The 24,643-nt window shown below is 49.1% G+C and overlaps 8 protein-coding genes across 8 annotated transcripts; 3 read left to right on the top strand and 5 right to left on the bottom strand.

Moving 5' to 3' along the window:
- Positions 1 to 190: 190 nt before the first annotated feature.
- Positions 191 to 4,120, top strand: P174DRAFT_384173 (WD repeat protein). Its single transcript, XM_024823194.1, has one exon. The coding sequence runs from the start codon at positions 475 to 477 to the stop codon at positions 3,892 to 3,894; it is 3,420 nt and encodes a 1,139-aa protein (XP_024685317.1). The 5' UTR covers positions 191 to 474; the 3' UTR covers positions 3,895 to 4,120.
- Positions 4,121 to 4,451: 331 nt separating this feature from the next.
- Positions 4,452 to 6,051, top strand: P174DRAFT_448460 (WW domain-containing protein). Its single transcript, XM_024828763.1, has 2 exons — positions 4,452 to 4,853; positions 4,923 to 6,051. The coding sequence occupies exons 1-2, from the start codon at positions 4,768 to 4,770 to the stop codon at positions 5,923 to 5,925; spliced, it is 1,089 nt and encodes a 362-aa protein (XP_024685316.1). The 5' UTR covers positions 4,452 to 4,767; the 3' UTR covers positions 5,926 to 6,051.
- A 125-nt stretch (positions 6,052 to 6,176) lies between these two features.
- P174DRAFT_338794 (uncharacterized protein) lies at positions 6,177 to 7,060 on the bottom strand (the record flags this gene model as incomplete). The annotated part of the gene is made up of 3 exons (XM_024821697.1): positions 6,177 to 6,304; positions 6,374 to 6,466; positions 6,565 to 7,060. Coding segments are annotated over 3 exons (717 nt in total), but the record flags the coding sequence as incomplete, so codon positions are not given.
- Positions 7,061 to 7,664: 604 nt separating this feature from the next.
- P174DRAFT_438514 (putative AMP-binding enzyme) lies at positions 7,665 to 10,676 on the bottom strand. Its single transcript, XM_024826559.1, has 5 exons — positions 10,310 to 10,676; positions 10,030 to 10,228; positions 9,679 to 9,934; positions 8,014 to 9,604; positions 7,665 to 7,943 (listed from the first exon to the last, which is right to left on the bottom strand). The coding sequence occupies exons 2-5, from the start codon at positions 10,201 to 10,203 to the stop codon at positions 7,838 to 7,840; spliced, it is 2,127 nt and encodes a 708-aa protein (XP_024685314.1). The 5' UTR covers positions 10,204 to 10,228; positions 10,310 to 10,676; the 3' UTR covers positions 7,665 to 7,837.
- Positions 10,677 to 11,881: 1,205 nt separating this feature from the next.
- On the bottom strand, positions 11,882 to 13,643 carry P174DRAFT_365301 (putative arginine transporter; the record flags this gene model as incomplete). Its single annotated transcript, XM_024822047.1, has 2 exons — positions 11,882 to 13,359; positions 13,427 to 13,643. The coding sequence occupies 2 exons, from the start codon at positions 13,641 to 13,643 to the stop codon at positions 11,882 to 11,884; spliced, it is 1,695 nt and encodes a 564-aa protein (XP_024685313.1).
- Positions 13,644 to 15,735: 2,092 nt separating this feature from the next.
- On the bottom strand, positions 15,736 to 16,350 carry P174DRAFT_366016 (MARVEL domain-containing protein; the record flags this gene model as incomplete). The annotated part of the gene is made up of 3 exons (XM_024822094.1): positions 15,736 to 15,841; positions 15,936 to 16,209; positions 16,266 to 16,350. 3 exons carry the CDS (start codon positions 16,348 to 16,350, stop codon positions 15,736 to 15,738), a joined length of 465 nt encoding a protein of 154 aa, XP_024685312.1.
- A 1,842-nt stretch (positions 16,351 to 18,192) lies between these two features.
- Positions 18,193 to 19,981, top strand: P174DRAFT_438509 (O-acetylhomoserine aminocarboxypropyltransferase/cysteine synthase family protein). The gene is made up of 6 exons (XM_024826558.1): positions 18,193 to 18,324; positions 18,388 to 18,442; positions 18,501 to 18,584; positions 18,646 to 19,005; positions 19,065 to 19,633; positions 19,707 to 19,981. Exons 1-6 carry the CDS (start codon positions 18,281 to 18,283, stop codon positions 19,897 to 19,899), a joined length of 1,305 nt encoding a protein of 434 aa, XP_024685311.1. The 5' UTR covers positions 18,193 to 18,280; the 3' UTR covers positions 19,900 to 19,981.
- A 926-nt stretch (positions 19,982 to 20,907) lies between these two features.
- P174DRAFT_457478 (Nrd1 complex RNA-binding subunit) lies at positions 20,908 to 23,792 on the bottom strand (the record flags this gene model as incomplete). Its single annotated transcript, XM_024829554.1, has 10 exons — positions 20,908 to 20,968; positions 20,995 to 21,217; positions 21,286 to 21,490; positions 21,546 to 21,714; positions 21,766 to 21,799; positions 21,860 to 21,931; positions 21,955 to 22,887; positions 23,021 to 23,123; positions 23,353 to 23,598; positions 23,673 to 23,792. 10 exons carry the CDS (start codon positions 23,790 to 23,792, stop codon positions 20,908 to 20,910), a joined length of 2,166 nt encoding a protein of 721 aa, XP_024685310.1.
- Between the last annotated feature and the right edge of the window lie 851 nt (positions 23,793 to 24,643).

The following is a 24,643-nucleotide window of genomic DNA, read 5'->3' as shown; positions in this document are numbered from 1 at the left end:
TGACCGCCTGCTATATCTTGCTCTAAAGTGTTTTATTAGTGCCGGCATAAAATGATATGAACCTGCCATGCCTGGGTTTGGTCCCGCGTTCACGCGTCACTCAGTGAATTGCTCTGATAATAATCTTCTTACACATACAACACTCCGGTGCTACAGAGCTCTTCTTCTTTCCCTCTTGTTTCTTATCTACCTGTCAATTCATTTAGATCTAGAAGTTCAAGGTCTACAACCGTTTTTTCTCCGGGACATACCAACCTATACCCGCTATGTGAGTTAGGAGACACCCTTGCCACTGTATTACTTATGCTTCTCCTTTCCCCTGCTTCTTCATCTCGTTCCCCTTGCGATCTTGGACTGCGCTTCTTCTCTCGATGTATGGGACACTGACATCTACTTATATAGGCAATCCCTTCGTATCTCAGGATCTGATCCACTGGGAGACAAAGGACACTAGAATCTTCGAAGCCAGTCCCAATGCTACATCGTGCAATACCCCAGAAGATAGCAGGGATGATGAATCTCTGCACATCAAATCACCAACACCTTGAACCCGATGATCCTGCGCTAATTGAAGAGCACAAATTACTGCTGTCAAAGTTTATGGAACCCTCTTCTAGGGGTACCAAGAAAATTGAGCGAGTGTCCAGCAACAACTTTGAGACAGTATTTCACTCTCAGGCATCTCTGAATAGCGCCTCTAACACTATAAATGATGAATTCAGCGCAGTTACCAATCCAGGAGTCTCGTCGGGAGGCAGGAAGAATTGTAATGCCAAGGTAGCTCTTGGTTTACCATCTTCTGCGAGGAAAAGGTCAACATCCAATTTGTCGAGTATGGACAAGCAGACATTTAATTCTTCTCCATCATCTGTTGCACGGGATTCATCATCTCCAGCTCCATCTTCGACCAGGTTTCCAGCGCCAAGGACACGACGTTCTGCTCGCTCGAGAAACAAGCAAATCAATTATTATCCCGTGATTAGCCTCTCTCAGTCTGACTCGGAAGAGGGTCCTTCAGGCAGTAGAGACATTAAACTAGTCAATACCAGCTCACAGGCAGGCAGTCGGCAGAGTCACAAACATTCCAATCAATCATCCCCGCGCCTTCGTCACCTGAATTCGAATGCTGATCCTCTTTCTCATGCTGAAAAGCGTATCATCTATTCTTCGCGAGGGGTGCAGATTCGGAAGTTGAACTTCAGATCCCTTGATGACCTCAAAGATCTTAAACACGCACCATTTTGCCCAGAACATAATCCTGTCAAATATGCCAAGAGATACAGGGAGTCCATGACAATATCAAGTGAAATCTTGCATGTTGATTTTGACTCGCACGAGATGACAGCTATGCTGGATTTATTATCATTACATGGGTGGCAGTATTCCCCAACCTCGGAAGTCTCAATCAGTGATCAAGTTATCGCAGTATTGTCGAGTCATGAGGTCCATCGGGATTTTGCGAAGAAAATCTCTCTGCTGCGCGAACTCGCCAAAATCATTTCAAATGAGGCAGTCATTGATACCAGCACCTGGCTCTGGGAAGTATTGACCTCAAAAGTCAGAAGCAAGAATCAGCAGTCTGTGGAACATTGTCTTACTCAACTTCTTACTCTCAAGGGTGTGGCAAGCGATGGAGTCCTGTCCGCTTCGCCCGCAGTCATCAAACGACAACTCCAGATATTCCTAAGCTGCTTGCCTCACGCCTCTATACTTTATCGACGTCAGCCTGCCGATATTGATGCATTCATCCAGACTGCAAGAATTGGACATCTTTCATCATCGCCTTCGATTATTCAGGCTGCTCGAGTGACTGATAGTAGCAGCAGCTTCTCAGTCTTTGGTCCCATTCGAGCCCTGAACAATGTGAACACATTACTACAGAATCGTGAGCTAGGAGGACCGGTAAAGCGACAGCTTCGAACTAAGGTCAAGTCAGATTTCAGTCTTCTGAAGACCTGGAAAGGTGCTTCAAATGACGTGAATGTCCTAGCTTGGTCGCCTGACGGTACCAGATTTGCAGCAGGCGCCACTGCCCAATGTGATGAGGGAAATATGGAGTACAATCGGGGTAACAACTTGGTCATTGGGGATTTGACGTGCAATCGCCTCGAGGAGGTGCCTGGCCATTACATAATTCGCCCTCCTGGGAGGGCTGCGTCTCAACGGGCCACAAGTGACAACCGGCTCTTCATGAGTGTTACTGCCATGCAGTGGTTCGATGAGACACTTTTTACAGCCAGCTACGACAATACGGTGAAACTCTGGAGGTTTTCTGGCAACCGGATAACAAATCACAAAACGCTCCCGCATGAATCGAAAGTATTAGTCATGGCGCGTTCAAATTTTCAAGAGAATCTGCTGGCAACCGGCGCGCAATCTTTCAGGCTATGGAACATCGTGGAGTCAAAAGATGCTCCCCTGATAATTGAATCCAGAAGAGACCTGACTCCCACTTGTTTGGCTTGGGGGAGTACCCATGATACTAGACATTTACTGCTCGCTGGGATGTCCGAGAGGGATGATGGCCTTCCGCACGCTTGCCCAGCCCCGAGTGGCTTTCTCACTGGGTGGCATGTGGGTGAGGCTTCAATAATCCCAACACCGTTTCAGCCTAATTCACAGAATATATTTGATATCAAATGGCACCCGACCTTGCCGAGATTTGCCACAGCAAGTACGGTAGGCCAGAGCCAAGTGTCTCGGGGAACCAGGTCTGTGGTCCGTGTTTATGAACCACTGAAGTGGAAATCTCAGACAATTGAGTTCGAGTGTCCCGCGCTGGATATCAATGATATCACCTTCTGCCCGATGAACTCATATTATGTGACCGCCAGTTGCACTAATGGCGTAACATATGTTTGGGACTATCGCAAACGAGACCAAGTCCTGCTAGAGCTTCCTCATGGTGAACCCCTCAACCAGTTAGATGAACTGCTTGAGAGGGAGCAGGATGATGTAGGTGTTAGAATGGCCTTGTGGGGGGACGAAATCCACCAATTCTACACAGGGGCCTCAGACGGTATTGTTAAGCAATGGAATATCTTGCGATCTCAGGAGGATGCACTTACCAAGAACGTCTTTGGAATTGAAGAGGAGATAATGTGCGGTGCCTTTTCAAGTGATAAGTCAAATCTTTTGATTGGAGACGCAGGCGGGGGTATCCATATCCTCTCTACTTCAAGCTCTTCGCCTCATGAGGGCAGAGACCCAATTGAAGATGAAAGAAAAATGCATTTCAGGCACGCAGCTCAGCCACCCTGGGATGTTCACGCATCAGATTCAGAGTCTGGGCTTGTGGCGGCCCGAAAGCTACTGAATTCTGGGAAGCTCAAAAGACACCCTGTTTTTGGAGTGGGTCAAGGTCCTCATTATGATGGACCTTTTGCCGGGTGGGCTCGCCCAGGGAACCCAGATCAACCTCATCTTGCCAGTCTCGAACCGGATGTTAAGATGCGACAGCTCGATGGGCCGGCCCCTAAGGATCGCATTGGCTTGGACGAAGAATCGCGGCAACTTGTGGAGGCTCATATTCAACTTGCTCGGATTCGCAACCAGCGGCGAAATGAATATAAAAGGAAACGTGCTGTTGATGTCATTGATCTGTGCAGTGATGAAGAAGATAACCGGGGCCCTGAAAGACGAGCGCAAAGTCGGCACATTTACATTGGAGACTTCATGGGCATTACCAATCTTCAATGTGAGGTCATAGACCTAACAGGTGACACCGATACTGACTCAGAAGAGAATGCGAGTACTGCGAGAGCTAGGTCACCTTGTTCCGAGTTCCCTAAAATGGACTCTTTGCTTGAAACGCTGGAAGCAGGTCTTGAAGAGGATTTTTGGTGGCCAGACAGTGGCCAGGTCAATCCTAATTTTCCACAAGAAGAAGCATAAAGCTGAGCAAGGTCAAGGGGGCTATGGAGCAGGTCACCAGCCTCCTGGGTGCTATTTTACCTATATCACCTTCATTTGTTGTTTGTCTCATATTTTCATTCACAATGATATGATTATTGATTTGTGGCTTTTATGAGTTGGGAATGAATGGCATGCTGAATGTTTACATCAATTGGTATCATGATCAGAAACATGGTACGTCTATAGTAATATATTAATATACCAGAAGCCAGGAGACTCCATAGGCAGGTAAATGTTAGGATCTGGCTTCATCTGGTGTTGGTTTGCCCTATTAGGTGACAGCTGAATTTCTAGGAACCATGCCTCTGATGAGTAAACTCATGATAAAAATACAAGAGAAAGAGTGCTTTTATCACGCTTTGACCCCTTAAACTAGACTATCTTTCAAAGCTTGTACCAGCTGTGAGGTGACAGATTAGTTTAATTGCTATGTTATGGAGTATTTTAGAAAGCATCTGGATTCTAGGCACCATTAGATCCGCGTTGAGGGTGAGCCTAAGTCACGGATACTAACGTGCCTCTGTAACGTGCCTCTGTAACAACATTCATATCTACTGGCAGTCGTCCAATCAGCAGTATTTAGTGTCTGGGCACCGCCACAGGGCACTGCAAAGTGGTTGACCCGGTCGGTGGCTAGGTGGCCATATCTATTTATATGAGATCATACCCTTCTGCTGGAACCATAGTGAACGAACGACGTTGCCATCTCCAAATTTCTGTCCCTTCTTCTTTAACTGTACTCACGAGTCTGATACAAGAAAACGATTGATCCTTCGCTATCGACGTACTTGGATATATTGTTGTTGGCCGTCCCTAAGACCCGAGTCGGCTCCCTTCATCTCTTTCCTCTCCATGTCATTTGCCCCGCCTCCCGGACCTCCGCCGCCTTCCATCCCAGAAGGATGGAAGGCTCAATATGACGACCGCTACAAGCAATGGTGAGTCCTCTGACGGCTTCGGTCTTGAACTTGCTGTCAATGCCTTGGATCTAATTTACCGTGCTCAAGGTTCTTTGTGAACTTGCACACAGGCAAATCCCAATGGGAACGTCCTGAGGGTCCAGCGCAGAAAGAAGAGCAGCATGCTCCGCCAAGCGGGCCGCCACCGTCATACGATGACTCTGGTCCTGCAAATCCGTCTGTTCAGGCTGCCGCAACTGACGACAAGAAGACGCTGGGGTCGAACAATCCCTACAGCCAAGCAGAACCCAGCAATGATACCCTGGAGAGCGATGCCCGGCTCGCTGCCCAGCTACAGGCTGAAGAAGATGCTCGAGCTCAAAGCAGAAGCCCTGCGCATCCCGGCGCGGCGGCAGACTACTACAGCGGAAGCTCCAGGCCGCTGTCCTCAACGGGTTATCAGCCGTCACAGGGTCCTGCGCCGGCCCCTGAACCGAAGCGCAGCAGAGGCTTTTTGAGCAAGTTGATGGGTAAAAGCTCAAGCAGTAGTGGTAGCTCTCACTTTGGAAGACCGCCTGTTGCTCAGCAACAACCTTACGGGTATCAGCAAGGAAGCTACTATGGGGGTGGCTACCCCCGCAACCGCAGCCCGCAGGCTATGGATATCCTCAGTACCCGCCACAGGGCGGCCACTATCCCGGAGCGGTGCCACCGCGGCGGGGCGGCGGAATGGGCACTGCAGGCGCTGCCGCTTTGGGTGTGGGAGGCGGTTTGCTCGGCGGTGCTCTGCTCGCAGAAGCATTCGACGATGACCATGGGGACACAATCGTCAATAACTATGGTGATGATTACGGTGGTGACGTCGGCGGCGGCGATGACTTTGGTGGTGACTTTTGAGTTTGCTGAAATGTGCGCCGCTGTGTTGGCGCTTGTCCTCACCTGTCTTGATTTCAGTTTCTTAGTTGATGGGTCACGAGAGCGCGGTCTTAATTGTCCGTTCTCGCCTGCTGCGTCTGTCCCAGATGCTCTAAGCGTATCAATAGATGCGCATGTACACAGACTTGTTTCTGATCGTTTTCCCGATGATATGATGTTGATGATGGTCATGTAAATAGTATTCTTGCTTGTGTTCTATTACTTACTTTTTATACTCCCATACCGGTTGGTTGAGATCCGTTATGTAGCCGGTAATAGAGTCAACTCGACTGATATCATAGGAATTATCTTTGCGAGCAGCTGGCTAAGATGAAGCCATTGAAATAGCCTGTCAACCTCGTCTACGCGTAGTACCTCCAGTTTCCCGACCGGTTGCGGCTCCCCGGGGGCTCCAGCATCCGTCTCAGCGGTGTGCCTTGGGGTGGCACCGGCCATCCACCCGGCGAGATCGAAATTCCCAGGCCCGCCGCCACCAGCCATAGCATTCCGCGTAGCACCAGAGATCGGAGAGGAGCGTGATTGCTTCTCGAATTCAGCACGCATTTCCGGGTCCACTGACAAATAAGTTAGCACGCATGGCAAGGCGTGTATATGCAGGAATAAATAGTAGCAAAACGACTTACTATTCTCCATAAGCTTCGGCATTCCGAAGGTGAACCCGAGTGCTACCAAAGCCAGCAAGATCATAGGGTTTTTGAAAAGCGAAAGAGGCGAGACTGGCATGACGCATTTTGTCAGCATACACATCATTTGGAGCGCGCAAAGGGTAAAGCATTCTCCACCACGGCAGCACGGGGGTTGGAATGCATCTCACATCTAGCTCTTTCTTCATAGAATCCTCTTCTAGCCAAGACCTTGGCTTCCACCGTCACCTCTAAGGCTTTGGCGCCGTTGCCAGTAGCAGCATCGACAACGAACTTCTCCGGGCCGCGGTTGTCCCATGGGTTTCCCCGGTAAGTCTCCCACACGCCCAGGACAGTTCCATCTGCTGAGATGTCCACCCGGTACGGGGCAAAGACATACTCGGCCGATCGGATATCGAGCAGATACGACTCCGGTTTCGTCGCCTTGAGGTTCCGGAAGACGAAAGAAGCCGAGCGGGTGAGCGGGGCCGTCAAGGGATGAGGTACGTGACTGTTGGCATCTTCTCTATCCTTCGGTGACGGTAATGAGGTCAAGGTCGCGTGTGTCCCAGCCGGGAGGGTGTTAGGGTTGGGTAGCAGATTCGAAGGAGGGATAGTGAGTGTGAGGGAAGCGGACAATACTGTTGTGAACGTGGCCGCAACGAAAAGGAGAAGGGCGGAAAGAGACGACCTGAGGAAGAACATGATCGCAAGGGAGCGAGGCGCTGAGCCTAGAATAGAATTGAAAAAGACAGCAGCGTCCTCACACAATTTTCGAGAATTTCGTAGGCGGTTAGGCGAAGAAGAGATGTCGTTTAGATGGAGCCCAGCAGCTACATAAGGTGACGAAGGCGTGGTGTTGGAGTGAGTGCCAAGCTCTTCGGTCATTCGTCTATTTTCCGCATCAACCTACTACTACATAAGCGACAATAATGCTACTAATGACATGACAAGCTTTGATTCCCGGATCTTGTCATTTGAATAATTCTCAACAGCAAAAGCAGAATGTGACTGAGATTGGGCTCACATAGCCTGCTGCCGTGCAATGAGTTCAGCTCAATGCCGGCCATTGACACATCACTGACTGCCACTGCATTCACACCTTTCCAAGGGGACAGGAAAACCACAAGTCCATTCCAACGGCGGGGAATATCACTAATGAAGTGGCCTGTATGCCTATCTCGTAGTCACTTCCCGTCTCGAAGGCATGGCAAATGGGATCTCGAGAGGAAACGCAAGATATCAATACCACCCAGGCACGAAGAATGATACTCGAAGGCTACCGAGGTCTGACTGCAGTTTATAGAATTCTAATATGGCATGTGCACTATCTGCTGTTCCGCAAGGCCAAAGACCATTCAAACATATGTACATTGCTTTAAGAGATTGGCTATACTACACCACGAGCACAGATAACTTGAAGGACTGGTATAATTCTATACAAGAAAAGAAGTCAAACCACATTTACAGCTTAGCCTTGGGAGCGGATTGTTCCTCCAGAGCCTGCTCATAAAGCTGATCCAGGAGCTGGCGATACTTCTTCGCGGTAGGAGGACGCTTCAGCTTGAGACTAGACAGAAAACCAGTATTAGTATCTGAAAGCAATGGCAATACTGCACGAAAAGAAGACGGCTACTCACGTCGGTGTCAGCAGGTTATTCTCAACCGAGAAAGGCTCAATGAGCAAAGCACAGTTCTTGACCCTTTCGTAACCAGCAAGCTTGTGCTTCTTGGCGACCTTTTCGAGGTCCCTCAACACAGCCTTGCGGACCTTGTCATCACTCAGAACCGACTCCAGTCCCTCAATGTCTGTAGCGTCGATAGTCCGACCGAGGACTTTGCTAGCATATGGAGCGAATGCATCGGGCTGGACACCGAAAATGCCAACCAGGAAAGTTTGAATGCTGTCGCCGTGAACGTAGCCTTGAGCAAAGTAACTAAGCTCAGACAGGTAGAGGCCTTCAAGCCGTTCGGGAGAGATGTACTCTCCCTGGGCAAGCTTGAGGACGTTCTTCCGGCGGTCGATGATAATAAAGCGACCCATTTCATCAATTGTGCAAACATCCCCAGTGCGGAACCAACCATCCTCGGTCATTGCTTTGCTTGTCTCCTCCGGATTCTTGAAGTATTCCCTGAAGATATTGGTACCACGCAGAAGTAACTCACCCCGCGGGAAAGGCTTGTCATCGACCGAATATTCCATGTCAGGCAGAGACATTAGACAGGCTTCGGTGGAAGGAGCGATACGCCCACAGTTGCCGGCGGTAAGATCCTTCGCAGACTGCGAGCTTGCGATGGCGTACGTCTCAGTCAGACCGTACCCCTGGATGAAGTCGACTCCAAAGGCAACTCTCAGGAAGTTGTGCAAGGACGGGTCGAGGGGTGCCGAGCCAGAAACCATGAATCTACACCGTTCCAAACCAATGGCCGCAGCGACCTTCTTGGCCCAGATTCTGTCGTATAGAGCATGCTTCACGGTGGCTTTGCTAGGGTCGGGATTCTTCAGATTGGCAGTTTTGGCGGCAACAATGTGTCTTGACAGGGCACCCTTGAAGCCGGGTTGCTCCACGGTGGCACCACGAATGACGTTGCCAAAGCGACTATAAAGACGGGGCACAGACAGGAATGCCGTAGGTTTCAACGCCTTGATATCGTCAACCAGTTCGACGATGTTACCGTGGAAGTAGCCGATACGCGCACCCGCCCAGAAAGCGGTATGCTCCGCTAAACGGGCATAGATATGGGCCAACGGGAGATAAGACAAACTCGTGTCACCCGGGGCCTGCTGGATGTTGACGAGAGCCGAAGAGGCAGCAGCCACGGCATTTTCATGGGTCAAGACCACACCCTTTGGAGGACCGGTAGTACCGGAGGTATAGTTGATAGTGACGATGTCCGAAGGAGACGGAGGAACGCACGGACGATTCGAAGCGGTGCCCAGTTCCTCAACCTGATCCATGGTATAGATTACGACGTCCAGATCGGCCGCGATTGATTCCAGGAGCGCACGCTTGGAGTGGCCGGCGGGTTCGCCAGCATCCAGAGGGTCCAGACTCACGATGATCTTAAGATTGGGCAAAGAGGGCTTGAGCTTGAGCAGAGTGGGAATATGCGGCAAGGAAGTGACAACACAGTTCAGTTCAGCATGGTTGATGATATACTCGGTGGCATCCGAGGCGAGGACATCATAGATCGAGACCGAGTAGAGGGACTGGGACATGCATGCCAGATCTGCGATGACAAACTTCAGTCAGAGGCCAGGAACATATTAAGCAGGCGAAGGAGAAGCGGGGAGTACACCGTACCAGTAATCTGCCATTCTGGCCGATTTTGACACCACAATCCAATCCCGTATGGTCCCGAGCGTCCGCAGCCATGCTTGTTGTGCAGTTCCACCAAGCCGGCGCCAAATGCAGCTCTTCGCTTTCGAACGGTCTCATAGTCCATCCACTGGTAAGGGCCATAGGTCTTTGTGACCGGGTCGTAAGGACGCCATCCGAGGCAATGGGCTTTTGGGCCTCGATTCGCGGTCGACTCGAAGACATCATGCGCCGTGAGAATCTAGACAGACAGGATCAGGATTAGTCGTGAGGAGGTTCCAGGGTATTCCGCAGCAGGTCTGCGAGACATTGAGGGTGTGTGTCTTCGGCGCATACCTTGGGGTCCAAGGTCTTTAAAAGCTCATTCTGGAGATTCCAAGCACGGTAGACTTTGCTCCGCCCGGGTTGCTCGGTGCCAGGAATAGCAACCGAATATGGAGTGCCCTTGGGAGGTTCTTGTCTCAATTCCTCCGCACGAGCGAGGTGGGTGGGTTGCTGGGAGAAAAACATGGCGGCGACAATGTACGATCTATCTCTGTTTGAGTTAGAAGGGTACAAAAGCATTCAGAAGACATGAAGTCGTTCCAAGGCCAAAGGAGGGAGGGGAGAGCTTTACGGCGTTCAATAGCACAAGTGCGAAGTCTCGACGACGATTGTAAAAAGGGGAAATTTACAAGAAAAAGGAGGGCTTAGTTTGTCCAGAAACAGAAAACGAGCAATCTATACAATGATGAAAGAGAAAGCGAAGTGATGGCGACAAGGACGGACAATATGGAGTCGAGATAAGTGAAAAGGGGAGTGGGGGAAGCTGGCCGGACTCCTTATGGGTACAAAACGACGTCTTCGTGCCAGACTGGTCTTGTTCTTTCCTTTCTCTTGCCTGTCCGATGGATAGAGAAATAAATATCTGGAGAGAGAAAGCGACTGGGGTTCCCTTACTCTCCGGGCCAGGGAAAGCCCACCAAATCGCCCCTCGGGATGGGGTAGTTACCTGAGTTAGGTAGGACTCCAGGCTGGGGCTTGGAGCATTGCCGAGCAGCTGAATGGCCAAGCCAAGCGTCGCAGTCATAACCGACCATTCATCCTCGTGGAAACTTACCTCGGCTGTTTTGCCTTTCACGCTCGCTCAGCAATTGAAGATACTCCGAGCCTATCAGATGCTATCCGCACCTACTCAGCAACTCCACCATCGTTATTGATGCGTTTCCGGCACCTTTGACATCAAAGACTCAATCACTAAGGTCACTCAAATAATAAAGGCGGAGAAGTTCTTCTATTTCCAGTTTAGACCGTTCAGAGCCCCGGAGATCCTAACGCAAGATGGCGTCGGTCGGAAATTGACGCCTCATACAGTTAAAGTCGCGGACAGCCTAGGTAAATATCTGGGGGAATTTCCGTCGATTTGACTGGACATACTCCGTACTGTTTATTCAGGTCAGCGAGTGATCGAGTTTGTTCGCATAGATGACAAGAGTGCCTACTGCCTATCTTTCACGAGTACTATTCTATTATGTGTATAGCGCGATAGGTACCCAGAGTAACCACCTACTAGGTAATAAGAAACCTACAGTGTCAGCTGCAAGGGATGATCCTTGGAGAAAGCTAATCGCGGTATGTACCTTAGCACGTGGATAGAGCTTCATGTGACAGTGTATCTAAGGTAGTCATGCAGCATTGTTGTCCTCCGACAGAAGGTAGGGATAATCAAATATTATCATTGACCGTTGTTGAGCTAACAAATATCACGAGTGAATCAAACAAAATATGTTTAGGGCATAACTGCAGCTATATATGGGTTAATATACAACTTGAACTTTCCGGATCTGATGGCACATGAATTATCTATTTATTCAATAACTGCAGAGCACCACAATCAGATCACACCCATGAAAAGAGACAAGTCGCCTGACTCCATGCCAAATGCTGAACCCTAAGAGAGAAAATATCTACATGCTAGTATATACAAGACAAAACTGAGATAGGCACAGGGGTATCAACCCTATTTCACCGACGCATTCATCCTTTCTCCTGGCACCAGTCCGCAAATAATCGGACAGCCGAACCACAATACCAACGAACGTAGACGTTGCAACAGCCCGTATTCCATTTTCTGTACATTAATTACTTCTCCTGTGAACGGCCGACACATATGGTAGAGTTTAACGGGCCGAGAAGTCGCGCCATGTTTCTATCCCAGGATCGCGCTGCCCAACTTCTTATACCACTTGGTGGGAGTGACCGTTTCCCACATCTCGTTTTCCAAAGCAACGCGGCCAGTATCGATATCTGCTTCGATTGGACGCACAAATGCTGATCGGAAGATGATCTTATGGCCCAAGTAGAGCACAACGAAAAGGATCAAACTGAGGTAGGCGACGAAAAAATCGGTCACGCTGAATGTTGGAATCCAGGCAGTGAATCCTTGTGTGAGAATAATCAGGATGTTGAAGAACAAGCCATAGTAGGCATACCATGGCTGCCACAAAGCCTTGTACGGAAGGAGGTCACGAGAAATGTTGCGAGCTTCTAAAGCCCGCATGAACGCAATATGACAAGCATTTAATGATGCCCATGTAATGAAGCCTGCCACGCCGGAGATATTCAGGAACCAGTTGAATACAGTGCTACCGGCATTGGAAACATTCATGAATCCAAGCAGGCCAAAAGCCGAGGTGAATGCAACACTGTAGTAGGGAACACCTTGCTTGCTAGTCCTCTTGAACAAACGTGGCGCGAACCCTTCCTGTGCCAGACCAATCAAGATACGGCTGCCACTATAGACATTTGAGTTCGCAGCGGAAAGAACCACAGTCAACAGGACCGCATTGATGATATCCGGCAGAACCTTCACACCCGCTAGCCTGGCTGCAATGACAAAAGGTGAGGAGTTGGCGTCATTTCCACCAGTGAGAAGGTTCTCATTAGTGTAAGGCACCAGCAGACCGATGAAGAAGATAGTTAGGACAAAGAAGAACAGGATCCGAAAGAATGTCTTGCGGATGGCTGAAGGAACAGTCTTGCGGGGGTTCTCTGTTTCACCAGCCGCAATGCCAACGAGCTCAGTCCCCTGGTATGAGAATCCAGCCTGGATCAGGACAGCCCAGAAGCCGACAAATTTCGCGGTAGAATCGGGGTGAACGCCTTCATAGGGGGAAAAAGGGCCAGGGTCCACCCAGTGCCGGAAACCAAGATAGCCACGGTTACCAGCACCTGCGTCAATGCAAATAGCGAAGATCATGAACCCCACGACAGTGATGACTTTGATGCTTGAGAACCAGAATTCCAACTCGCCATAAAAACTGACGGGCAAGAAGTTGAAAAGTGTGATCATCACCCAGAATACAGCAATAAAGATGGCGATCTGGATGTCAGATCTCCAGAATTGGATGATCAGGCCCGTTGCGGTCAGCTCAAGGGCAAAGGTGATGGCCCAGGAAAACCAATAAATCCAACCCATGGCGAAACCCAGACTCGGGTCGATCAATCGCGTGGCATAGGACGTGAACGCTCCTGGGATTGGAATGTATGTAGCGACCTCTCCCAAGGAGGTCATGACCGAGTAGACGATGGAGCCGACGAAGATATAGGCAATGAGGGCACCTACAGGGCCTGCATGTGCGATAGCGGTACCGCTACTGATGAAAAGACCTGTGCCAATAGTACCACCTACCAGAGTGGATTAGCAGAGGGCGTCATATTTCCAAGTCGACGTCCGAATCGAAGTATGACTCACCAATGGCAATCATCTGTAGATGCCTGCTTTTCAACTTCCGCTTGAGATCGGGCAGCGGATTCGATTGACGGCTAGCTCCATGCTTCTCACAGTCCAGATCGTTTGAGGTAGGGGGAGGACTATTGTCGTACACCTGGACAGGCTCATCGTTTAACATCTTGCCCTTGCCCTCTGCAACCTTTGGCGCAGCCGTGACCTCAAACTCATTGAAGGCCATCTGTCGAACGTTCAGCGCTGAAGATTGAAACAGGACGGATTGGAGTACGCAAGCGCACTAGACGACTGGTGGGGATTCAAGGTACTAAAAAGAAAGAAAAAGAAGAGGAGAAAAAAATCGGGGTGGAAGGAGGGAAGCGCGCCGTTCAACAGGGACTCCACTTAAGGTTGAGCGAGTCGAGTCCACTAGATAGATACGCACTGCCGATTAACGGAGCAAGACAAGCCGTTTATCTATTCTGCACTGCTGTCTGAATTGACTCAAGACGAGGTTCAAGAATGCACAATGAAAAGACTTTTGCGCTCTGCTTTTACTGCAAGTGCATCAGCTCTTCAAAGACAGAAAAGAAAAAGACTGACACTTGCAATGGGGTAACGGCACAGCCAATGACGAACGAGACAGATGAAATCAGTATGTACAACGTACAGGAACATGTTATGTAAAGAGAACAGTAGACAGAAACTGGCTGGAGTGGGCTTTAATAATGGAGATTATGGAGTCTTTCTAACCGCGAGCGGGAGGCAATGTAACGTTAATTGGACACTCGGAGGGAGATTAGAACTGAGAATAGCTAATGATTATCATTTTTGTTATCATCACTGGACCACTATCTACTCTTAGTAAAATGGAAACCCTTTTCACCAGGTAGTCTTTGGTGCACGATACAATTTTCCGTCCCTCCCTCCGCCAGTGATAAGACTTGAATCAATGAATGCTGGAAAGCACGGCCCTCTGGAGGCCAATGTATTTCCCAACATCGATCATTTGCTCGGGGCTTTCGATGTCACCCAGATATTTAGTATTCAAGAGTTGCCATCCAGGGACGTGGAGCGCTGCTGGGATCGCTGGATGACGGGCGGCGAGAGAAGAAATTTTTTTCTCGTATGACTCGATGCTAAACGATTTAAGTGCGGTGGCGGAAAGTTGACGAAGCTTGGCTACCTGGAAATCGGAAATCGGGAAATCGGGAAATCGGAAATTGGAGATGAGTTGCCGAGAACGAGAACTTCCTAGCAACTGGATATTCATTATCTAGATAGATGATATGATGCCTTAGATAAGTGCAACTACACATACCGACAGAAATTCTCTTGGTTGCTGTTAAATTTTCTCTTCGGAGTCTTCCACGTTCATCGTAAGGTTACGGCACCACCTACTGTGTATTCGGGGTCGGTGCATGCAAACATCTAAGCTCAGCTCGGCAGTCTCCGAGGCCCGGATTGCTGGCCAAGCTGGTTTCTAAGGAACTGCGAGCAACCAAACACTCAGACTACAGAGGCCTAGATTAAATCCTTAGGAACCGAAGCAAAATAGTTTTAAAGGGGTCTAGACATTATTGGGAAGGCCTGGCATAACTGGGATCAAATCTCTATCCCAAACCAAGGCTTGGGACGGGGGTTTTCTTGGGGCGGGCAAACTGAGGCGTGGCTAAAAGCTTCTAGAATATTTCCTTTCAAGTGATCCTTTTGAGGCATCCGCCAGTCTAATCCTCCTGTCTTGTACAACGCAATCATGCTTCGTACGTCATTAGAAGCAGAGTCAAGATAGGGCTCATGTCATCGACCACCATTGACATTATCCGGCAATTCACTTGACCTTGAAATCTTACAGTGGGTGCCCCTCTACATGACTTTCTTAGGAGAAAAATATCATGTTAAATGATTATCAACGAGATTTCAGCAAACTTGTGGATCAGTGTACGACAGAGGTCAGAGACATGGTATAGGACTGACGGGGTATCAACATCACAGCGTGCAGAGAAACGAAGTAGGTATCACTATAAAATGTACAAAGGCATAATGATTAATAGATGAAGTCGTGGTCTCCAGTAATCGCCAATTGCGGATTTATGAAGTTCGGAAAGTCAGACCGAGGGATCAACAGCCATCCTTCATGCGCTTCAGTGAAGTCCTCTATATCCTCGCGTCTGGATGACTGGAAACAGCAAGCATCGGTCGAAGCTGGCGTATATGACGCCATGCCATAAGAACAAGGCCCCTTTTCTTTGGAGACTCATCGCGATTATTCATGTGAGCATGTATGCGAGGACAAGTACCCATTCTCATGGAATTACAGTCGCTATCAACCCCGTTTAGACTCCAATCTGAGTGGTAGTTTGCGGGGCAGGCTTCGTACTGTGACCGCCAGATCGCAGAGCACCGAGTATAGCTACAATGGTCGTAGCAAGGAACAATGCCCTTTTCCCACAATGTCAGCCCTTATAGCTTGGAATTCGGTAACACATCGATATGTGATGAACGAAACTCTAGATCGAAATCGGTAACGACTTACCATTCGAACGACCCAAACACGGTTGCAGCTTGCAATGCCCTGCATTGACCCCAGTGGCAGTAATCCGGAGACGGAAGCAAAACACCAAGCGCAATAAACCCTGCAAACCAGAAAATCATGGTCACAATTTCCACAGCTGGGATGACAAAACGATGCGCCAGTTGGGGAAAGAAAACTGGGGCCAGCGCAAGATAGGGCGTCGCAACAAAGGCAGTCCAGACGCCATTGAAAAGCATGAAATTGACGGTGTCACTCCAGCGGACTACACTGACAGCTGTTAGGGTGTTAGACCAGTCTTCCATGAGCACAACAGGGCAAGCGGAGGCCTACCATATGCTGTCAATCCGAGAACGATGATCGCGAACACTACCTGGGCGACGCGAACAGGATAAATCCAAGGAAAGTTCAAAGCCATAATGAAAATGATCACTGCTGGATGTCTAAATGGTGTGAATTAATTATTGCATCCAGATGTGGCAAGTGTGAGAAGAGAGGCTCTGCTTCTTCCGGCCTATAAGTCAATCAGCCGATCTCTTCAAAACCGAATCTCAGGCATGTGAAAATGGGAGGGAGATATTGGAGCGGACTGAAAGGACGCTGGGGAAAGCCACGACCGTGACTTGTAGACCTTTTCAGCCAAGATCATCCATTCCCCTACCATAAAAAGACCAGTGTTGGTCACAAACTCCTCCTGTGGCAGGTGGCAGACTGGACAGGCAGGTATGAGACAAACCTTTATTGGGCAATATATTATATTGTTGTTCAAGCTTGTTGGAGGAACAACGACCACAGACTTTGATAGAAAGAGAACTCCAACCTCATAAGGTACATATACATCGGTAAGGATAACACAGAAGGATCTTGATCGCTGGTGCAGTCTCCTCGCTTTAAATACATGCCTGATGACCACAAACGTCACAATCAAATGCCGTTCTTCTAATTCTTCCGCCTAGTTTCTCGTACACTGGTAAAGCTGCATGGCGCGAGCATTATGATTGGTGTCGATCCCTTGTCGTTCTGTTGTGTACTATAAATTCAGTTCTATCTTACCCTTTATTCTTCAGAGTGGTAGGGCTGCTCATTGGACGTCTGTGTTATTGGGGCCTGTGATCGATGCTAAGAACAGGCATACCTCTGTAGATAGCACGAAGGCTAAGGAACTTTCTGCCCTATGACGACATGCGCCTCGGCCAAGAAATCATCAAGTATGTTTCATGAGGAGAATAAATTCAAAAGTTAACATTCTATGCCCCTCTAAAGGAGTCTAGGAGCGCCACGATAGACTGAGTGAATCATAATCGACTCATACCGTCTCACATGATAGAAAGCATGTGGTTGACATCGCAGATGCCATGGTATTACTACCTATCTACCTTAAGACCCATCCACGGCCGACCTAGTTATTGTGCCTTGAGATGAATCATCAATCATCAGCTTCCCCAGACTCGGGGCTGCTGGAGAATGTTACTCTCGAGAATAAGTGTTAGGGATACTAGTTCATTTCTGATACGTGCTTTGTATACTTTGGGCAAAAGTCTACGTACTACAATTCAATCTTGTCAGCGCCGAAATACGATGAATCATCTGCCCCTCGTACAGTCTCTCATACCCCCCATACCGTCCAAAACATCCAGCATCCTCAACCATCGAAGCTGTACCCTTTTACTTTCTTTTCTGTTCTTACTTATTTTCAGAAGTATTGATTATTATCAGGTCCAATATAGCCTTTAATCTCTGTCAACAAGAAACTATCAACATAATGATTGCTATATCCAGGAAATGTCTAGCCACTTGTATGAGCACCTTTTTTCTAAGGTACCTTAGCACTTTTCCACGTACGGAGTAGCCAGGTGCATACTTAGTAACTTATCTGGTCAGCATATCTTCAACCATTGCTGTGTATCAATTCTCTCTCAGCGGTACATATACATCTCTCGATCAAAATCACCACACTCCTTTAAAAAGCAATTATAAGGTCTGTATTTCACACTTTTTTGGATGACTAGCTCTTGTTATTGATGCTTTCTCGTAATGCCTTTTCCCTCTCCCACCTTCAGTGTTCAATCTCTCAATCACGCAATCGACGCTACCCCAGTGCACAACCCCAAGCATACCGCAACTATATATGCAGCCTTACTTCTACATACTTTTCTGAAAATCACTCCCCGCTTTAGATACTCCCTTTTTTTTTTTTTTTTTTGCATCTTCTTCTTCCTTCCCCTTCAATTTGCAGTGTTGGCCCTTCCTCTTCACCCTCGTCTTTACCTGTCGCTTCTCGATTGCTCTATATATGGTGCAAGAGTGTCCAATTCCAGTAGCAGATACCCAATCCTTGAACGTACACCATGTCGCAAACACCTCATTTTGAAACGCTCCAACTCCATGCTGGGTAAAATAAACATTAAAATCAGGACCGCTCATATCTCAATGGCAGTACTGACAAGTCACCAAGTCATGAACCAGACGGTGCTACCAATTCGCGGGCAGTGCCAATCTATGCTACTAGCGTTGGTTCCATCCCTTCTACTCTCCTAGTTTATTCCCCCAACTGATCTCGAGGTGTAGTCATACACATTCAATGATTCTGCCCATGGAGCTAGACTCTTTGGCCTCAAGGAGTTCGGAAACATCTACAGCCGTATCGGGAACGTGAGTAATTCTCCGCAGCCGAGGTTGGGCCGAGTTGCTGACAACCGTCATTTGGCTTCAGCCTACTGTTGATGTTTTTGAGAAGCGCATCGCCGCCCTCGAAGGGGGTGTGGCAGCCGTTGCAGCTTCTTCCGGCCAGGCTGCACAGTTCATGGCCATCGCCGCGCTTGCCCACGCTGGCGACAACATCGTAGCTACGAGCAACTTGTATGGCGGTACCTATAACCAATTGAAGGTCTTCCTTCCTCGTCTGGGCATCACAACCAAGTTTGTCCAGGGAGACAAGCCAGAGGACATCGCCGCCGCCATCGATGGCCGCACCAAGGCTGTCTATGTCGAAACTATTGGCAATCCCCGGTACAATGTACCCGACTTTGAGGCCATCGCCAAGGTCGCTCACGAGAAGGGCGTTCCTTTCGTGGTGAGTTTGACGTCGAAATACGGGAAGTCTATCTCTGATCGCGCTCGCCTTTATTCTAGGTTGACAACACTTTCGGCGCTGGCGGTTACTTCTTCCGCCCCATCGACCACGGTGCTGACATCGTCGTCCACAGCGCAACCAAGTGGATTGGTGGTCATGGAACCACCATTGGCGGCGTTGTTGTTGACAGCGGTAAATTTGATTGGGGTAAGCACGCTGACAGATTCCCCCAGTTCACCGAACCGTCCGAGGGCTACCACGGATTGAAGTTCTGGGAAACATTTGGATCTATCGCTTTCGCTATTCGTGTCCGGGTTGAGATCCTTCGTGACCTGGGATCGGCACTGAACCCATTTGCCGCTCAGCAGCTTCTGCTTGGCCTGGAGACTCTGAGTCTGCGCGCTGAACGACATGCAAGCAATTCCATTGCCCTGGCTACCTGGCTGCAGAAGAACGAGCACGTGAGCTGGGTCTCGTATCCCGGTCTCGAATCTCACTCCAGCCACGAAATTGCCAAGCGTTACCTGAAGCGCGGCTTCGGTGGCGTACTATCATTTGGAGTCAAGGGAGGCGCAGTTGCCGGTGCTCAGGTAGTTGACAACTTCAAGCTGATCTCCAACCTGGCAAAGTGAGTATTCCTGGCCTCCGAAACTTTTGCTAGCTCGCTGTCCGAATAATGCATGCTAATTCATTTGCAAAAGTGTTGGGGATTCGAAGACTCTGGCCATCCACCCATGGTCTACCACCCACGAACAGCTCACGGAGCAAGAGCGGCTGGACTCAGGTGTCACTGAAGATGCTATCCGCATTTCGGTGGGTACCGAACATATTGACGACATCATTGCCGATTTTGAGCAATCCTTCAAGGCCTCCAGTGCTGCACTCACCCAGTAGAGTGTGACCTTACGTCTATTATCAAATGAGAATGCCATAAGACGGAGAAAGATGTGCGATGAATATATGATACCAAGCAGGGTAGTTCTTTTTGGAATTTCATTTCTTTGCATATAAGGTCAATGTAGACTTTCTTCGTCGAGGTAAGCTCAGTGTTGCCGCGAATAGGATTGACGAAGAGCGGTGTTCTATGAAGCATTCTGGCTACTCTACAGTATACAATGGTAATCCCACCTCGGAGAAATTGTCAGCCGCGGAGTCGGTATGTCGCAGCATCGGTCCGTTACTGGGCGACAAAGTCGCACGAACGAGCTAACAAAAGTACATGGAGGTTGTCCTCGGTATCAGAGATTACTATTGATATGGGTACTCAAATGTAGCAGAGTCGAGCTAGAAAAAAATTGACACCATCATACGACCAAAAGAGAAAAGATAGCAAAACAATGAGCTGAACAGAGAAATACAAAGCAAATAGTACCTGCTCGAGTTGATTTTTTTTGGTGTGAACTCAGGAAGACAGGTAAAGGTATAACACCGCAAAGAGCCACCTCAAGAGTCTCAACCAACATGAGCTAACTGCATATCAACACCAGCAGTAGAAGGTCGATATGATGGGCGGAGTGTAGAATAGCCATGATACAATGGGAGTATCCAGCTTCATGTAACCAGCTCTCACTTCTCATATCTTGACGAGTGCTGTTTTTGCTCTGGTAGATCTCACTGCAAGTGTGACTGGGAATGTAAGGCAACTTGGCTCCCGCCAATCTGCCATCCTAGGCTAGTTGACTCTTCATGAAGTAAAGCAAAATTCATGTTTAGAACTGCCCTGAGAACTCAAAACTCCCGGAGAACCCCGTTTGAGAGAAATAGTACATGACACATAAAAAGAGAAGCGGAAAGGGAAACTTGGTTAAGCCGCCAGATGAAGACAAGACTGTGTACACGGTGAAGTTAATGCAATGTTGTCCAGATATGATCTGTTGCGTCGAAGAAAATTGGCTGGAAGGCTTAACTTCCTTGACCAGGAGGTGGCGGTTGGGTTGATCCGCCGGAAGATCCAGCTTGTGCCCTCCCATCATGAAGCCAGGAGGAAACATGTGCATCCCGGGAAACGAAAACCCGAACCCAGGCACTGCAGGGGGTACGCCGACGTTATTGACAGCCGAGGGGTCACGACCCTCATGAGGGCCAGGGCCACCAGGACCCATCCCGCCCGGTTGTCCGTCACGCTCTGGGCGACGGAATCGATCTGGCTGCGTGCGGGACGACACCGGTCCGCGTTTCCCTCCCGTGTCTGTGGCAATCCGTCTACTAATGGCTATAGGGCAGATAATTAGCTTGACTTCATCTCGTTAATACGAGGGACCAGGAAAGAAATCCTCTTACCCTTCGAAGAAACACCAGCACCGATTTCAATGTCAGGTTCCTCAACCACCATGCCAGACTCAATGGGTCGCCCTCCTGTTCCACCATATTCAGCGGTAAGCATCCACTTACGATCTGCTTCCGTAAGTCGCTCGATTGGAATGACACTGATGCCTGTCTGATAGTCACTACAGTCGCGTGGACCGAATCCGACACCCCATCGAGTCTAAGTTATGTCAGAGCACTTCCTAAACACAACAAACTTAGTAACAGAAACTTACTCTAAGCTGCATGTCACCGGACTTGTAAGATTCCATTCCCTCCCGGGCACTGACGGCGTCCTGACGACCAATCATTTTGATAAACGCGTGACGTTTGTCGACGTTCACGATGCAAGTTTGGACAATGCCAAATTTGCTGAACAAGGATCGAAGATGTGCCTCCGAAGATCTGCACAATTCGTCAGTATACACGACACTTATGGAATAATTGTAGACTTACGTGACACCACCAACAAAAAGAGTTCTGCTCAGAACTATACGAACAGGTGTTAGCTGAAGCTCCCGATGCAGATCCAGAAATTCGTGCTACGAACCTTTGATGTTTCCTTGTCCGATGGAATAATCCCACTCGATGAATTTAGGGCCTGGAGGAGGCAGTGTCGGGTCTTTTCGAGGGGGGAAGGAGAACGCCGTCTACGCCCGGGCGGGCTGCGCTGGCGATAATCATTGCCTCGTCGACCACGCATGTCACCCCGACGACCGGGAGAATCACCATGATACTCTCCATAAACGGGGCTATCACGGCGGCGAGGAGGCGACACATCACGACGTCGGTCCCATCCAGGCGACCGAGATCGGCGACGATATTGGCCTGGAGGAGAGCGCATGTAGTCGCGGTCTCTTTCACGATCCCCTCGATCAAAATCACGTGACTGTGAATCTGGACGGCTACCCCAGGCAGCGGCTGTTTGACCCGGTAAGTTGAAGCCAACTGCCTGCCCAGAATTCACATTGGCCATGTTTGTAGCATTAGACAAGCTGAGAATCTGCAGGGCGGTGGCCCACTGTTCCTGCGGAATTCCCTGTGCGGCTAAAAGCTGTAAGAGCTGGAGCTGCTGCTGCAGGGCATCCGGCGCTATACTAGGAGTCGGCTGAGCTGCGGCTGCGGTCGCCTGCGGCAGTAGCGCGGCCAGGGGATTGGCCGCGGCAGCGAGTGGGTTTGGAGGAGTTTGACTTTGGCTTTGCGGCGGGATTAATGCCGGATTCTGAGCGAGATTACTCAAAGCCGCGAACGGCGTCGCCATAGTGCCAGCGGCATAAGGATTTACACCTGCCTGTCCAGCTTGAACTTGTGAAGCCTGATCTACGGACGAGGTCACGGGCTGTGAAACTGTACCCTGCATGTTCAGTGCATTTAGTGGATTAGTCGTCACTGGAGCGGCTGGCGTTGTTGTGTTCTGCTTCGCCATATCTGCCAGAGCTTTCAAGATACTGGAAGTGTCAGGCGCTGCTTGAGCGGGAGTCGTCGAAGATGCGCCATTCGCCTGCTGCTGCTGCTGCGAACCTGCAAGTGGAATGTAATTAGGTGCAGGTGATCCTTCGGGAGTGGTAGATTCAACATCTAGGGAGAGACATTAGATGTATGATACCAAAGCGGTTGCAACTAGAAACTCGGAGTCTAGAATGATTGGATAGATTATACGTACGGCAGGACCAACTCCTGCTTCGTAGGGGGATCAGAAGGGATAGCTTACTCTGAGATGCAGGTGCATTCAACTTTTCCTTGAATGATGCGAGCATGGATGCAGGGAATGTATATCCACGTTCCCAGATATCGACCAGCTTCTTGATCTTTTCCTATATATTGAGAGAGTGGCATACGTAAGTTGAACTATTCGTCACAGGAGATAGCAGAAGCCTAAAGGAAAGATTGCCGCCTTAAGCGACGAGAAAGGGATACGATGATGTGGGAGCATCGGAAGCCATCACGGGATACAAAAATGATCACCGTTTCTTATCGCTCCTATGCTTTCCACAAATCCTGTAACGGCTTCAAGATTATTCGCGTATTGCATCTAAAGCGTACCTTTTGATCCTCAGGGGCGTTGTTTATGATATCATTCATCAAGACAGGCAGTAATTCGGTCACTCTGTTGACGCCAGCAGCGAATGTTCCATCGGGGGCAGCACTGCCAGATGGCTGGCCTGCCTTGCGCGCTGCTTCTACCCATTGTCGAGTTACAGAGTCTACGACATAGAGTACGCCCAACTTGTGTGTTCCCGGTGCCTTCTTGAAGTGTGTATAGATCTTCTGAATAAGGACGGATTCGTTCTATGAGAAGAGACAGGAGTTAGCTTGCAGTTCGGGTAACACAAGTTTGCCGTCATATCAAGATTTGTTCCTACCTGAACGTTGGCTGTACAAAGCGACGTGATGCTGTTGATCTTAGATCCAGAGACGCCTGGGGGCTTGAGAGCCAGCATAGACTGGAGATAATTCTCCAACTCTGCTACAGCAGAAGACATAGCTGATAATTGTCGTTCGGGGATCTCAGCGCAGTACGAAAGACATACAATTACCAAAATTCCCTTGAGTGAGACAGGCAGACTCTTGCGGCTTGAAATGAGAACGTATAAGACGCTGAGAGTATCAAGGCTCCAACACAAGGCGTTTCTACTGGAAAATCCAGTACAGTAGATATTTGGTGATGCCTAAATTGGCGATGGCTTGCTTCCTCTCAGAAGTGAGGAAAGTCTGTCTAGAGCGGATTTTTCACACTTGTAGTCGTGTCACTACAGACTCAACGAGCACGATGGCGACGAACGAGCCTTCCGCCTACAGCTGGAACACAGCTAGCAAGGTGCCCAGGGCTTCGCGACTCGCGAGCGAGTACAAGTACAGGGTACAACCTAAAGTGAGAGGATGCAGAGTGAAGAAGAATGTGAAGGTAAACCGGATGTAATTTACGTTGTTGGGACAGAGAGAAGATGGAAGGATGATGGAAGGGACAGAGGGATTGATGAAAGGAAAGAAAAAAGACAAGTCAGGTGAATGAGTCCAGTGACTTGAGCTAGTCTCAATCTGGGAGGACAAACTCTGGTGTCTGCCTGAGGCCACACTCTTTTTTAAGTTCTTCAAGTTCTTCTTCATCGTCACATGACACACGTACTCCAATCGCTTTGATTACCGCTCTTGTAAGGTATGTAACGGGCTAGCTTAGTTCGGTGAGTCGAATCAGGAAATTCATGAATGACTTGTGAAAATGTGTTGTATCTGCAAATAGCTCTCTACCTCTCTCTATATTGTCTCACGTTCAAGTAATCTTTTTATACCTATTTAAGGGAAACAATAGTGTGCCGTAGCCTCAATTAGGTTT

This window comes from Aspergillus novofumigatus (genome assembly GCF_002847465.1).
Source record: "Aspergillus novofumigatus IBT 16806 chromosome Unknown P174scaffold_2, whole genome shotgun sequence".
NCBI classification, from domain to species: Eukaryota; Fungi; Ascomycota; class Eurotiomycetes; order Eurotiales; family Aspergillaceae; genus Aspergillus; species Aspergillus novofumigatus.
The sequence above is the reverse complement of the archived record's forward strand: the minus strand, read 5'-3'. Positions and strand labels throughout refer to the sequence as shown.